The sequence below is a fragment of the Aythya ferina genome (assembly GCF_964211825.1).
Source record: "Aythya ferina genome assembly, chromosome: 5".
In the NCBI taxonomy this organism is placed as follows: domain Eukaryota; kingdom Metazoa; phylum Chordata; class Aves; order Anseriformes; family Anatidae; genus Aythya; species Aythya ferina.
The window spans coordinates 29,650,838-29,666,353 of NC_140301.1; the positions used below are offsets into that span (position 1 = coordinate 29,650,838).

The 15,516-nt window shown below is 43.4% G+C and overlaps 1 protein-coding gene across 9 annotated transcripts in view; it reads left to right on the top strand.

Annotated features, from left to right (window-relative positions):
• The window catches only part of PCNX1 (pecanex 1), an 85,993-nt gene extending 77,543 nt beyond the window's left edge, over positions 1-8,450 (top strand). For all 9 annotated transcript variants that reach the window (XM_084521676.1, XM_084521678.1, XM_084521681.1 and 6 more), the window contains one exon: positions 3,466-8,450. In XM_084521676.1, the coding sequence (XP_084377802.1) occupies positions 3,466-3,606 (141 nt within the window). In that variant the 3' untranslated portion in view covers positions 3,607-8,450. The remainder of the gene's footprint in view (positions 1-3,465) is intronic.
• Positions 8,451-15,516: the final 7,066 nt, after the last annotated feature.

Genomic DNA, 15,516 nt, shown 5'->3' on the forward strand with positions numbered 1-15,516 from the left:
AGTCAATGTTGCTGGAAGAGCAAGTCTAGAATTCTAATTTGGAGCAGAGGAATATTTCTGTAACTACATCCAAAAGATACAAGATGATTAAAATTTTGTCAGCTACCTCTCCTTCCTTGCCTTCTTCCAGCTCTTGTCATGAACTGTTAACCTCAGACATTGTGTTTACTCATCAAGCCTTCATTTTTCTTTCCTTAAACTGTTAATCCCTGAGCAAATACTGAGGGTCAATTTACCAACCAGTCCTTGACTGAATGGTTGTCTTGAATGGTTAACAGTATTTGTTTTTGAGATTATTCTGATGAAAATTGAGCCAAGTAGATTAACTTGAAATGTATTTGTTATATAATGAGTACATAATAGGTGTTTCCTTCAAGAAGGAAATACTCTATAGCTAAAACTTGCAAAAGCATGTTACTCGACACCTTTTCCCTAGGGGTGTTACATCTGCATAGAGAAATAAAAATTCACTGATTAGTCTGTCTTTAAGTTTAAAAAAAAAGACAAGGCAGCTCTTGGGGTATTTTTTTCTGAGGCATACTGCTTTTAGACATCCCCTCCGTAAGACAGTAGGATTTACTTGTATATAACATCTAGGAGTAGAATGCTATTGTGAACATTCATAGTTAAGTTAGGTTTAGACAGTAGGCTTCTGGGATTTCCTTTTTAGCTATTGCAGATAAAGAGTGTCCTGAAGATGATGAATGTAGAAGGTCATACTGAAATGTGTCCTGGAATCATGTATCATGTTGCCTAGTACTGGACAACTGTTGTATGTTTTTTTAAGAGCTCAGTAGCACATTGTGCAAACTGCAGCATGTTGACATGTACAACGATTGTTACTGAAAGATTAAGCTACTGTTCTGGATGTTTCTTACCTATTTCTGGTGCAGTATAGTGGCAGGATTTTAGAATAACGCCTTTTAACCTAAGAAGAAAGGGGAAAAGCACTGGATTATCCCATGTGTGATTAGGAGGAGCGGATTTAACTTGATGACACAGTTTCCATTGCCTGCTTCAGCTGCCTGTAGTGAATGTAGTATCAGTAAAGCTATTAGTTCTTAAGATGGTCTTTCCTGTCTGATCCCGCACCTTCTGCAAACAGGCAGAACTGATTGCTACCTGTTGAAATGCTGCTTGTTTACCTGCAAGAGCGTTATTATATCGGTGCTCTTCGTATGAAGCTCAGATGCAGAGAAACACATTTCCTGGTATTACCTATGTAATAATAACAGCCACGTTCTGAGTGGCATATAGATTTTCCTGCTGCATAAAAAAAGGAGAAGAAGCAGTAGTTGAAAGCAGAAGTAGGCAAAAGAGGAAGGGGAAGAGAATGATAAAAGACAGGAATAAAATGGAAATGGATGAGAAGAGACAGACACATTGTTTTGTCATAGGAACATAGGGTAGGGATTCAGTTGAATTACAACAAAAGGTTGGGATTCACAGCGGTAAGTTGTGTGTGTTCTGTATCAGGTTTCTTGAAGTGTCAAAATGTGTTTTAACTATTTAGAGGAGTAGGCTGTGTTAGTGCTGATGGTGACGATAAGGCCCTTATTTAATACTCATCTATATCTGTGGGTGATAATGCAGGGGAAGCTTTTAATTTGTGAACAGTATGTAGTCTAAGTTATTTAAAACTTCTCTATGTAGTTAAGAGAAATGCTTTCTCTACTGTAATTCTTATTTTGCTGAGCATACAATCTAGTGTATATATACTACACAAAGATATCATAAGGTTTCTTCAAGGAAATTCAATTTAGCAGGTGTCTTTGGATTGGAGCTACTTCTTTTTCCAGGACTTTGAGGTATATTCTGATTTATATTTGAGCTAGAGAGCTTTTTTTTTCTTTTTCCTGACACTAGCATGCAACCCTCAGGAGATTCTTGTCACATCTTCACTATCTAGTGACATCATTTTGTATGTTTTATCAGTCATAGAAAATATTAAAAATGTAATCTTCTTACTAATGTCAGAGTTGCTCCTTTTATCAGCATTAAATAAATGCTAATCATGATATAACAGATGGTAAAACTGAGTGTGCAGGGGGATGGTTATAGGGAGTTATAATTTATGCACAACTTGTGCATATATATGCACTTAATTTTAAAGGTTTTTTTTATATTTAGGCTTTTGGAGTCATCCCGTGACTATCTCAAAGGCACCAGTTTTAAGTTGAACAACAAGGATATAGTACTTGGACTTCATTGGGAAATGATTTATGCATCTTGGGATGGAATATTACTTTATAGGACAGCATAAAAAGCTCATCTGAACAGAATTTGATGAAGTCAGACTCAGATAGACTGCTTAAATACTGTGCTGTTGCATCAAACAAGGGGCAGCTAAAGATGCTGTGCTTCCCTGTCTGAAATGTTCTCCCTGTGGATGCAGAGTAGATCACATGCCAAGGACAAAGCTGAATCTCCTTACTCACTGTCAGAAATCTGCAGCTGTCAGCTGGGTTTAGGGAGGACTGGGAGAGAGAGGGGGATTCTTTTAGATTTTATCTTGGAAGATGTAGGTTATTTGTATTTTTGTCTTTTTTTCCCCACCTCTATCATTAGAACTTCTGCAAATTCTGTTGTCCTGGATTTTGTGTTTTACTTAATATAATGTATATATATATATATTTTTTTTTTTTACATTATCTTGGCTTGAATTTAGGGTTCTTTTCCCACAGCTGACAATCTCAATATTTCTATAGAGGTGGAAATACTGAAAGTTATGATACTGGAACATACTTCTGGTTCCTTTAGGACATTCAGACTTTAAGTATTTTAAGAGCTGAGTGGGGAGTTAGTCATACGAGAACCTATATGGAGAAGAGACCTGATGGTCAGTATGAGGCATTGGATCACAATACCTGAATTCTTTTGGTCCGAGAAACTATGTGGTGATAGTTTGTGGCAGTGTTTCTGAAATCTTACCCCTTTGTAATACATGAACTACTTGAAGATATTTTAAAATTAAAAAAAAATCATTTAAAACATCAACTTAAAATTCATGGTAAGAAACAAAATTAGACCAAGGGACTTGACTTAGAGAAGACATATTTTACACCTAACTACTGATAAACTACAGTTCTGTGCCATTATGTTTTGCCAAACACTGAAATATTTTCAAAATACTACAGCTGCGAGGTTATTACTTCAAAATATCATGACTGTGTGCGGTTTTTCCAGTTATTCACTTTGACCTGTTTGGCTCTGATTTGGGTCAAGTTGTTTGTGTTGAAATTCAAATCCAAGGCTAACTGTTGTCAGGTAAGCTGCAGATTTCCAGCCAGACCTAGATGAGTAGCTTATCGGTGGGTATGTGGTTATTGAAAAATAAGTGGTTAAGTCAGTACAGTGCTTGTATTACTGCTCCCTGTGCCCTCCAAGGGCCCTGAATTATCAGTCACAACTTTGAAATGGCAGCTCTGCCTAAGAAACTCATGTTTTGTTTTGTTTTTTTTCCAGGTGATTCACCGCTGGGTGCCTTGCAGCAGAGATCCAAGTAGTCGGTCCCACATAGATAAGACCATCCTGCTGGTTCAGATTGAAGATAAATACGTTGCTGTTGTTGAAACTGGAGTCCTTGAACTTGGGGCTGAAGTGTAAAACTCCTAGACTTAAACTTCCCCTTCTCAAGCGGTTCAGAAAAGAGAAGGGTCCAGAAGCAGCAGCTCCCAGGACACAAAACTTCGGTCCAGTTGTAGGAAAGGACTTGAAACACAGATTTGTCTAAGTCCCTTTCCCCAAATAAACAAGTGTAAGAAATTTTTAAGTTGTTAGCTGCTGAAGAAACATTTGCATGAAGGATAGATTTGTTGAGACATATCTTTTTGTTTATAAATTTTGTTTATGCATTGCGTAATGCTTTAAATCAACAAACTTTTCGGTTCTAAGATCAGAGCACCTCATATTTTTCTAATTGTTTTGCCAAAAATTGCCATGTCTTGTCACAGAGTGCGTGGAATTCATCCACCTTATTTTAAAGAAATTGACTACAAACCTTCAGTTTGGTGAAACACAGTGTAAAGGTTTCAGGAGTGGCAAGAAGAGACTGAACAGATGTATAGATTCTTATTCCTTATGAGCTAAAACATTAATGAGAACTGCACTAATTTTTTTACAGCAATGCACTAAAAACAACCCTGAGATTGCTGAGAACATTTATTTATATATATAAATATAAGTATATAAAATACCATTATTTAAATTGCCTTTGGGATTAATCCCCTCCCTCTCCATATACATGTTGATGGTAAGGGCTGTGCCATGGGTTTGGTTCTATGTTCTGTATTTCGTACAAGTGCATTTGCTGCATTCTCTTCACAATAAATGGTAAAATAACAAATATATAGAAATGTACCTGAGTATCCCTGTACTACATCAGAATCTATTGTGGTGGCAGTGGTACCTCCAATCTATACAACACGTCCAGCTTTAAAGTGGGCCCCAGTACACTATCTTTCATCTGTCCTCCCTTAGCTGGCTTTGGCTACCTTGCTTCTTTACACCCAGAGCTGGCTGTGTTGTTTCATCGGCTCTTCTCTGGCAGAGAGTTCTCTGAGTTTTGTAGGGGAGGTGCAGGTCCATGACAACCCTCATGGATACTTGAAGGTTTTTTGATTCTGTTCAATTAAAAATAAAATCTTTTAAAAGGCTTTTATAGAAGGCACAGCCCTAAACTTGTATCACTTTTACCACCTTGCCTTTTCTTTCCCTTTAGTCTTCATTCTTTTCTATGACTTGAATTTTATTTTCTGTGATTATATATTCTATGTAAGTGTAATTTGAGTATTTATAACTGTGAAGTTGAATTATTCATGTGTTACATATCCTAGGTTTTATTGTATTTTTTTAAATGTGTGTATTCAGGGAAACACGTAACTCAGAACTATCATGGGAGTGTGAGAGGGAAACTGGTTTGGTTTTGACTTGCAGTTCCTATGACTCACTTCTCTTAATCCATAAGAAAAAAATGTACCTGTTGTGATTGTTTCCTGTTTCTGATCTGTAATTAAGTAGGATTTTGTGCAGAATCTGCACACAGTCCTCACCAGCTTTTGGGAGCAGCCATCTTCTTCCCAGTCACCTTCGCTTCTTTCTGAGTAATGTAGAAGAGACTTCTGATGTGCCACAGAGGTTATTGGAATTATTTCTCTGACATCAGAGAAACCATTTCCATTAAGTACCTAATGTAAGAGTGAAATTATTTGGCATGAGGAGGAAAAAAAAAACAAAAAAACTGCTACCTAGAAATTATTGGTGTTCTAACTGGAGTCACTGTATGCTTTGTAGCCATGAAAGGGTAATGGTGTGTGCCTGGTAGCTGGTCCGTTGTTAAACCTTCCCAGTGAATTATACTGGGACCTTGCTTACATCGTACTCTATGCAAATTTATACTCCAAGTACTGTGCATTTTCCAATTACATACAATATTTGGCTTATGTATATTCAGTCATATTTAACCCTGGTAGAAATGCACAGTTCTTGGTCTGCCACCATTGAAATAACCTTGCTGTTCCACATCGTTTATCATATGTGCACATGATAGTGTAGTTAAGTTCACCTCCTGTGTATCTGAAAGTGTAGTACTGTAAATGAACCTTGCTCAGCAGACCGGTAATCTTGCTGTCAGGAACAAAGAATATGTGTATGTTTTAAATTGAAGATGTTTTAGTTAAGGTTTTGTTGTGTGTCCTTTCCCACAGGTAAATTACAGGGTTTCCCTTATCATTAGGAATATTGCTTCATAAAGGTTCTTTAGGAATAAGAGATTGTTTGGAAATAGGCCCCCACTTGATATTAGTTGCAGAGAAGTTTTTTCCCTGTACCGAAGCCTCGAGGTAAACAAATGACTGAAAAACAAAATAGACACTTGTTTTCTCTTATAAACTTGACTGAAGCAACTTTCAGTATGTTAACCCTGACATTGAACGACCTATTTCACAGTCTTCAGTGTGGGATGATGACAATGTCCACTGTCCTGCTGGTAATAGATGAGAAGGGAATTAATGACTTGGTAACATAACAACTGTAGAGAATGTGGAACTGCCTGGAATTAGATTAGCAAACAGCAGATGAGAAAAAGCCTTTTCCTAAGGGACGAAGAGAATTGATAGATCTTTCTGTTTTAAAAAATCTTTAAGGCTTTTAGTGTGTTGCCTTCAGGAGATGGATTTCAGTGTGGCCACTTACGAGGTTAATAGATTCTTTCAGATATTCAGCAAACACCTGTTGTGAAGCAGGTGCAGCGGTTTACTTAGTGCTCCTACCTGTTCAGGATCTGCTCAACGAAAGTTACCTACTTGTGATTTCACTCTTCTGTAAGGCTTTGGAAAACTAACTTCTTTTTTCCTAAGTTTTCCTGCATTCAGAACTCTCAAGGTTGATATGATTGTATGTTGGTTTGTGCAAGGTTTGCGTCTTGGTTCCATTGTGAGAGTGACAAAAGCATTTGTTTTCTTCTATCTCCCCCCCAGGATAGATGTCTTTGGAAAACTGTTCTAGATGGAGATAATATTTTTGTTGTCTTTTTTTCCGTTCTCTGTTTTTCTGTCTTCACGTGGTATTTTTCTCCTGTTGTGGGAGTAGAAAGGATGACTATTTTCAAAGTAGTCCTATCAGTCCAGATTGAGCTCAGCATAGAATGGGTTTGTGTTTTCCTAAGTTTTCATGAAAACCTCTTCTTATGGATGGATGAGTGCTTTAACTCTGTCCACTTTCATTGTGTGATAATCTCCTGCCATAAGAACATTCCAGTTAAGTCCTGTTGTATTAGCTTTCAGATAGATCCCCATCTCTTTTTTCTCACTTTTCCTTAAAGGTGGCATCTAGGTAAACACACACATTTACTGCTTCCTGCAACAAATACTCAATTGCAGAGAAGTGCTTAAAAGCCCCACTAATTGGTTTGTGTCCATCAGTTTAAAAAAAAAAAAAAAAAAAAAAAGCTGTTGAAGCCTTTTCATACTTCACTTGCCTGTGAAATCCTTTTTAAAAATGGTGTGAAATTTAAAACAAAACAAAAAACTTAAATGTGTATGTGACACTATGGATACCTATAATTGTGCCACTTACGCTGTATGTGACAATTGTGCTGAATTCCCTTGTGATTCAGCATCTCTGAAGTTACTGCAGAGTAGGCAGGAGAACAAGGAGGAATTATATATTTTTAGTTCCATCTAGATTGAATGGTTCCTATAGCCACTTTGCTGGGACATCTGGCATGTTTCTGAGTGGTGACCTCCGTTTTCCCACCAGCTGTGTAACGTATCCCCAAGGCGCTCCTCAGCACCGCATTCACAACCCTTGTGGGAACTGAAGAACTCTTCTGAGAAGCCTAGATGACTGGTGAGGTGAAAGATGAAAACTGCTGCGGCACAGATCTGTGCCCTTGGCTGTTTGGCAAGTGGCCATAAAGCTTTGCCTGGAATAGGGTGAGGGGGGAGAAGAGATGCCTTACAATCGGATCCAACTTCAGATCATTTCTCTGATAATACACAACATCATACAACCTAGGAGTGTAGATAGAGAAACACTGCTTTAAAGATCTTTCTCAATTACAGGACTCTCCATTAACAAAAATGGAGCAGGATAGATTTCATTTCTTACAATTAATATTACTCAAATATTATTCTACTTATATTGGATTTGGGGTTATACCACCACAGGTTTTATGTACTTAATTTTATTAAGGAGTTTTATACCTATTATATAGGCGTCTATTCTTTTCTTGTCTGGCTTAGTATTTGATAACCTAATGCAGTACATTCAGTGAAGCTGGACTCTTTTGGAAGTTACACTGGTAATTACTGGTGCCTTAGTAAAAAAGTGGGTACATAACACCTTGGTGGAAAGTAAAGCATGTGGCTTGTTTCACCCCAGCATGATATGCATATTTCCAAAAGGTGATTAAGATGGCTGCTCCAAAACGGTTCGGGAGTATACATACGTCACTCACAGTCACAAACACCTGAATATGAGCAGTTTGTATGACTTCTGGTATGTACAGGTTCAAAAGATAATCCCCGTACACTTACTCCACAATGCTGAATGGTGGCGATCAAATAGCTGGATATGTTAATGACTTGCATAAAGATCCCCTCACACCAACCCCCCAAAAAGTGACAACAAGCTGCTGAATAGAAAGGAGTAAGAGGAGAGGAGAGTGTAAATGAGAGGATGGCTTTGGTTTTAATGGACAATAAAAATATATGTATTGCCTCTACCAGCAAATGGATACCTTGCCAGGGATAGGGATATATGTACCTGCGTGTCTGTGAGTGTGTGTATGTGCCTGCGTGTGTTACTGGAAACAGCCTGTAAATATTGTAGCTGTTGAAAATGGAAAAGGCAGAGAGCTTTTTGCAACGTGTTGCAGCAAAAGGACAGTATTGACAGTGGAGAAACACTGAGAAATAAAAAACTTTTTTCACGTGTTGTCATTTATTGCATATTGCATTCTCCTAAGGTATCATTCTCACAGATGCCCTATAAGATCTACTGAATTTACTCAAACCACTCTTTAATGAAAGATTCTCTTCTGAAATGATTTCTTTTGTAGCTGAAAGGAAAATCTTGGTTTGTAGGTTTGTTTTTTTTTTTCAGATGTTCCTTTTCTCCTGCACCATCCCTGTTCTTATGCTCTTACATAAATTCTGAGTACCATGTGCACCCGTTCCTACAGTTAAAGTGTTTTTCTTGTCTCTGTTCAAGCGCAGCTTCTGTATTTACTGTAATTTCCCTACTCTTTGAATCTTTTTTTCAAGTCGTAGAACACTTAGTACTGGCTTTATGCTTAGTAATTTTCTATTCTTCATATGTCCCAGGAAAATATTTTCCCTAGTGTGTTCTAATTGGTGACTTCAGACTTTCTGCAGTCCTTGATCTGATAGCCAAGTGCAGCATTGTGTGAAGTCCTGCGAATGCTATGCTTGCATGAGGCACTTGTTGATACAGTGATACTAATTTAAAAATACTCAGCTGCCATCTGTACAATGTATGGTCGCAGACATCTCAAATTGCTTCATGCTAGCGCAGAGAATTACAATATCGTCTTCCTGCAAGTTAGAATTGAATCTTTCAAAGACAACGGTGATTTATTCATTAGGGACAGCTCCAGGTGTTACAGAAAAATAATGATTTTTTTTTTCTTTCTCTTTTCCTGAAACAAAACATCATCTTCTACCTCCTGGAACTTGCTTCTGTTTTCCTGTAGTAGATGAGGTAGTCTGACCAACAACTGTGTTGGGCCTCTGGGTTATCAATAAAAGGGGAGAGTACGAATGTAACAAGTGGTGTCCCACATGCTTGTAGGGAAACATGAGTCCTTTCTAATAAAAGCGAGCAAGGGTAAGGAAAACTTCAAAAGATCTGTAACTGATACACTTGCAAACAGCACCTGAGGTTGCAGCTGTGTTTTTAACAGTGACAATATCAAAAAAGGAAGGAAGAAAAAGAAGACGTGAGAAGCACTTCTTCCTTTCTGAGGTAGGTTCCAGAATGATTTAGGGGTGGCAAACAAGAAGACAGATTTACACTGTGGCTTGGTGTTTCTTGCTATCTGTGTCAGCCTAAAGAATGCAACTGTTTAGATAATAATTGGTGGACTGGATCCCAGTTAGTGGTTGGAGCCTATGTCCTGGTTTAGTTTTGCATGAGAAGAGCGTGATTCATGTGCTCCAAGACTGTGTCTGTGGGAGCCAAGGTGCTGGGAAGGGGGAACATTGCTTCAAAAACATCCTCCTGGGCAGTGCTAGCATGACCCCTATCACATGCCTTCCTTGTAGCACCAAAGGTCATCCTGTAGTTTGTGTGCAATTGGCCTTCCCATGAAAAATAACTCTTGTACACAAAGGAGTAGGTGACAATTTTTAGCAGAACGTTATCACGCATACTCTTAGTATTTCTTAAGAGCTTTCACTCTAGGTTGAATTAGCTTAAATGGATTTAGCTCTGCCTTGCCAGTAGTATTTTGTTTTTATTTTTTTTGTAATTTTTTTCTCCTAAACAGTGCTGCAGATCACCTTGTCAAGGGTGTACGGCATTGATGAGGCCAGGTCCCCAGCTGCTGCTGGATGGAAACCCAAGGTAGTGCCCTACAGGAAACGAGCTCCCCCAGCTCAGCCCCTTGCTCAACAGCTCTCTTTTAACTTCTTCCTGGCGAGTCACCCCGCGGGGCTGTGCTTTGTAAACCATGCACCGAGTTATGCTACGACCGTGGGTAGGGGCAAGCTTTGCACGGGTGCTTTTTGGTCCTTTTTGTGTGCCTCCGCACTTCTATCAGGTAAAGCCAGGTTGTGTTTCAGTCACAGAACAGTGTTGAGAGCGAAGCCCCCTGTCAGCGCCGGGCCGGGCCGGGCCGGCCCTAAGATGGCGGCGGGCGGGGGGCTCCGGCCGCGTTGCCCGCCCGGGCCCTCACGGGGCCGCGCAGCCGCCGCCAGAGGGCGGCCGGGGCTGAGGCGCGGGGGCCAGCGAGAATAGGGAAGACAAATCTCAGGAATGGGGACACGAAAGGCGAAGGAGGACCGCCGTGATCTTTCTGGCAGCAGCAAGCGACAAAGTAAGGTGCCCTCATGTTGCTTCTCAGCCTCTTTACAGCAACACCCCTAAGTTTCAGAGAGCTCGGGGTGCGTTCTTCAAATGGGCTGCTTAATTTTGAATACAATCCTGGTTTAGCAAACACTGGTCTTGGAAACTTCTAAAAAGGTCACAATAAGCCATTTTCTTCACTGAAATGCTTCCTATATTTCATGGTGCATCATCATTCTCCAACATACTTTGCCAATACTACTCCAAGAGTTTGGCAGCAGCGCATGTGACACCAACAGCCAGGGAAGTTCCCCAGCACCAGGGGCAATTCCCGTCCTCCTCTTCTCACCCTGGGAGCATCAGGGCTTTGGGGCAAAGCAGCTCTCCCCCCCTGCCATGTAGCTGCCATGGTACGTTAACTTCTCGTCGCGCACTTGGGATTTGCCAGCGCTCTGAGTGCTTAGCCCTTATTGTTCCCTGACACCCACGGAGAGAGGAAGCCAACTCCATCCAAAATGTCTCTTGTTGCCAGCGCCGTTGCGAGCACATTAGTTCAGATGTGAGGAAAGCAAAATTCTTCGCAGCTTGTCCCTCTGTGCATTGCAAGGCGACAGCTTTCCCTGGAAGAACAAGTGCTCTGAGGTATATTAGGAGCAATTACAGGCTGCAGCTTCCCCTCTTGCCATCCTCCTTGGCTCAGCGTTGTTCACTGTTAAGGGAGTGCTTTGTTCTGGAAAACACTTTCAGGACCATTAAGATCCAAGCTGACATCCCTGCCCCATGCCTGGCTGCAGGGCAGAGCCTGGCACTTAGTGCTCAGCAGCAGTGTCTGCCACGAGCCCCCCCACATGCCACTGCCTCCCCCACCAGCCTGGGCTGAGCCTCCAGCACTGGCCTTGCTTTCTCCATGTTTTGTTTTGCCTGAGACCGATGCTAAGCCACCATGCGGGATCAAGCCAACTGGCAATTGGGTGAAATCCTCCTAAATTTCTGCCCAGACCTTGTCACTGCCTGTGGCACTTTGTGTTGTGAAACCCCTCTCCAGCACGATAGCAAATGCAAGCGGCTCGTGCAATGAGTAATTGCCTCCGAACGCAGCGTTGGCTGCGACTGTAAGTTCATCTGTATGTTATGCTGTGCTGCGTGACTCCGTAACTATCCTTGACACACCTGGTTTTCATTACAGAAATCGATGCGAACTGCAGCCCCTGCCTCACTGCAGGCTCTGCACGTGGGGGAGCCGCAGAGGCAGTCCAGGAAAGCCGGGCTGGTGCAGGGACCATGGCATGGGGATCATGGCACGGGGCTCCCTGCCAGGCACCCACCCCGGGCTGCCTGCTCGCCAGGGCATGCTGAGAAGCTGAGCTTTGTTTTCCTGCCCCAGCACTGAGCAGTGGCTGTGCCAGCGATCAGCAGTAGGGGAAAAAACACAGCTGACTTTTGCAGTTCGGCGTGGTGTACCAGCACGCCCACACCGATGTTTCTCTCCCGACAGGAGCCAAATTGCACAGCTTTATGTAACCAGCTAAATAAAGCGAGCCTTGGAGGAAGGTGGTAATGCGGCCTGCTCCCCCACGCTCGCTGCCAGCCCCCTGCCCACCCCTGGGCAGCTGCTGTCCCCTTGTCCCCCACGTGGGCAGGTGTCCCTATTGCTGGTGGCCATCCTGCTGGTGGCATTGGCCACTTCCAGCCAACACCTGGGGCTGCGCACGGCTTCACAGCCTCTCTTGCACTCTCCTTCAGAAACATGCACCTGCCCACCTGCTTCCCTAAATGGTTTTCCTCACCAGACTTGAAGCTGTGGAGGGTACAAATGTTGGCAGCCAAGGGAGCCTACCTGCAGCCGGGCAGGGGCCAGGCAGCTGCAGAGAGCTGCTGGAAGGCCGGCTGCCACTCAGCTGCTGCGCCTGGGGCTGCTCTGCTCTGCAGAGGCTGGAGCAAGCAGCCAAGCACCGGGGCCTGGAGCCGGCACTCCCCTGCTCTGCTGCCTTTTGGATCAATTTGGCTCTTGGCACCTCTGTTGTCATACCTCCTCGTAGGTGAAAACAGCTTTATCCACCTCATGGGAGAGGAGCGCAGTGGGAAGCAGTTTCTATGTACGTCTGTCATGCTGTAAGGGTTTTCACAGTAGTGCTGCAAATGGGAGCTTCAGAGCGTCTCATCCGGGAGGCAGGAAGGGTTTCTGAGCAGCCCCAGCCCCTCAGCACAGAGCACGTGTAAAGGGACAAAAGCCTCACCACAGCTGCTTTCTGGGGGAGCTTCTCCCCACCCTCGCCAGGCCTGCCCCTCTGCCACCCCTCTTGGTGCTTCTGAAGCGTGCCCAGTGCTGCCTTAGCTCTCCTTACAGCGTGCTCTGTTTCCAAACCAACGGCTTGCAAATGAGCTGTAACGAGGCTGAGGGAGCATGATGACAGCAGAGACAGCCGTCGGCCTGTCCCTGGATGCGCACACCCTCTGTTAACTACCCTCTGTCAGCTGGGCTGCAAGGTGGGGCACGTGCAGGTACGTGTGCGTGTCTATGCTGGCTGCATTAGATGCAGATTTTGCAAGGCTAAGATTGGAAAAAATGTTCTTCTGTGTGAGACTGCTCATATCGTTCTGCTAATGGAGAAGGTGGTTTTGCGTGAGTTTGGACGGGCCATTGCATGAGGATGTGTAAACAATTTATGCGTATTTTGTGAACAATTTAGATTAAATACTGTATATAGTACCTTATAACCGAAGGCAGGAGGATTTGTAAGGTTAACTCAGATACAACATAAGCGTCATGTAAACTGTGCAGTGAAATAATACAGACTCTTCTTTCCCCAGGTTGCACTGTAAATGGGACTTGGGCGAGCGTGCTTGTTTGACCTGATGGAAAGATTTAAAGAAATCCAGATGTCTTTGATCCAGGTAAGAGGGGGGAAAAGCTGTTTTATCCTTGGCGTGGTGCTTTGTAACACAACAGCACACTGCCAGGCTGCTTTGCCACGTCAGGTGTGGATATCCGTAGGAGCATAACACCTCTGGGCATCTTTTAGTCCGGGTGTGCAGGCTTCTGCCTTCCCTTGCCCCAAGGCGAGCAGAGCTCCACGTGGGCGCGTGCTGAGGGCAGCCCCTCACAGCTGCTCCCTCCCGAGGGATGCAGATATTTTCACCTGTGAAACCCCTGGCCATGGCACCTGAGACCCGGCTTTTTCTCACCAGCTCCTGAAGAAGTTACGTGGGTGAGATGGTGATGAAAACAAAGCAGCAGGAAGGAACAGAAAACGCTCTGTTCTCCCTGCAAAGAGCAATGCTTTGCTCCTTGAGGGGAGGCTCTAATGAGTTTTTATCACGAGCTTTTCATCTCTCCTCCTACCCAGTTGAAGGTTCTCCCACGGGATGACAAATTTGTGAATGGTCGGGGATGCTCGCCAGAGTTTTTCCCAAGTAACAGCTGAAATTTAGAGAGTGTTGCTTCTCTGGCTGGGCTGACATTATTAAGACGTGTTGACCTTCATGAAAACCGCTGATTAGCTGAAATGGGCAGAAAGCAGGCAGGAATGCAACTTCCCTGGTGCTGCTGGCCAGTTTTTGTGTCAGATATGCTTTCTTTATTGCTCCCAAGCGATGCAAATAAATTGATTTTTTTTTTTAATGCTTTCGCTATCCCTCACCACCTGCATTTCTTTTGACATCACCACGCTGCTCCGAGGGCACCTGGCATCTGTTCGCTCGCGTGCTGAGAGCTCGCCTAGACAAAGTGCTGATGGAGGCACCGGGCATCTCTGCTCATCAGAGCTGCCTTGTTTCCTCAATCAGCAGCTCGCTGCGCCCTGCGCTGAGGGAGGATGACGTTGCAATTCAGCCTGAGCCTTCCCTTCAGCACACTCACTTTCTGGTCGGTGTTAGGCCAGAGCATCACCTTGCAGCCAAGCTGACGGCCACCATGAGGCCATGCAGAGGCAAGCCGTGGTGGCCACATCAGTGCTCGAAGGAGCAACGTGGGCACCTCTCCCTGTGCCTCCCAGCACTGCTCAGGGTAAGCACCTCTGCCTGGGAGTTTATTTTTTGTACGGTAAGTCTAACAGGTCTTAAAAGATAAGACAGCGCTTGCTGCTTGTTGTAGAAACATACTTCCACGAGGCACTGAACTGAAGGCTTTATCAAGGCCCAGAAGGGCGTTTCGGAGGGAATGATTATTCCATGTAACCATAATAAATACACTTTCCTAGACACACAACAAATTCGTTGTGCTTCATTATCAGTTCTCATACGTGATGTCTGAGTGTTTGCACTGATGGTTTCGCTCAGGCTTTCTGCTCCTGGTGGAGGTTTGCTGTTATCCTCCAGGCAGGGCAGGGAAATGGCGAGACTGACAGAGTGATCCACTGGGTTTTCTGCATTCATGAGGCTCCGTGCCCGTCACGGGGAGATGGAAATCCTTGTCACCGGGGAAGGACGCAGGAGGCTCGGGGCGGATCAGTTTGCGTGCTCTTCCTAATAAGCGCCACTTTTTCTCCTGTGGCCGTGCAGCCTCCCAGAGCTAGAGCTGCCTGAAGGGCCAGGTATGACGAGCAGAGCTGCCAAAACCTTTCTGTGTCAGTGGAAAGCCCCTGATTATTGCAAGAGGCTCTGAACGTAAAGGTGACATTCAAAGGATCATTAAGATAACAGCCAGGATGAATTTCTTTCCAACTTCACTTAATAGATGCTTTAGTTTGAAATCATCTTTCCTGATGATTTCACCAGGAAAGAAGGAAGGAAAGGCCAGCACGTGAGACCTGAAATATGCAGCCTACTCTTTAATTAGGTACAGGCAGCTGCTTAAGAAAGCAATAGCTTAGCCAGGAGAGGTAATGAGATTAATGGCAGAAGTAACAAGAATGCTAATATATCTGACAAATAGTTTTTTTTTTTTTTTTTCCCATTTTTTCCTGTTATAACCTTGTGACTTTTCCCAGAAAGACACATAGATGTGTGTGCACGTGTGACTGGTTCCCCATGGTGAATGTTAACCAGATT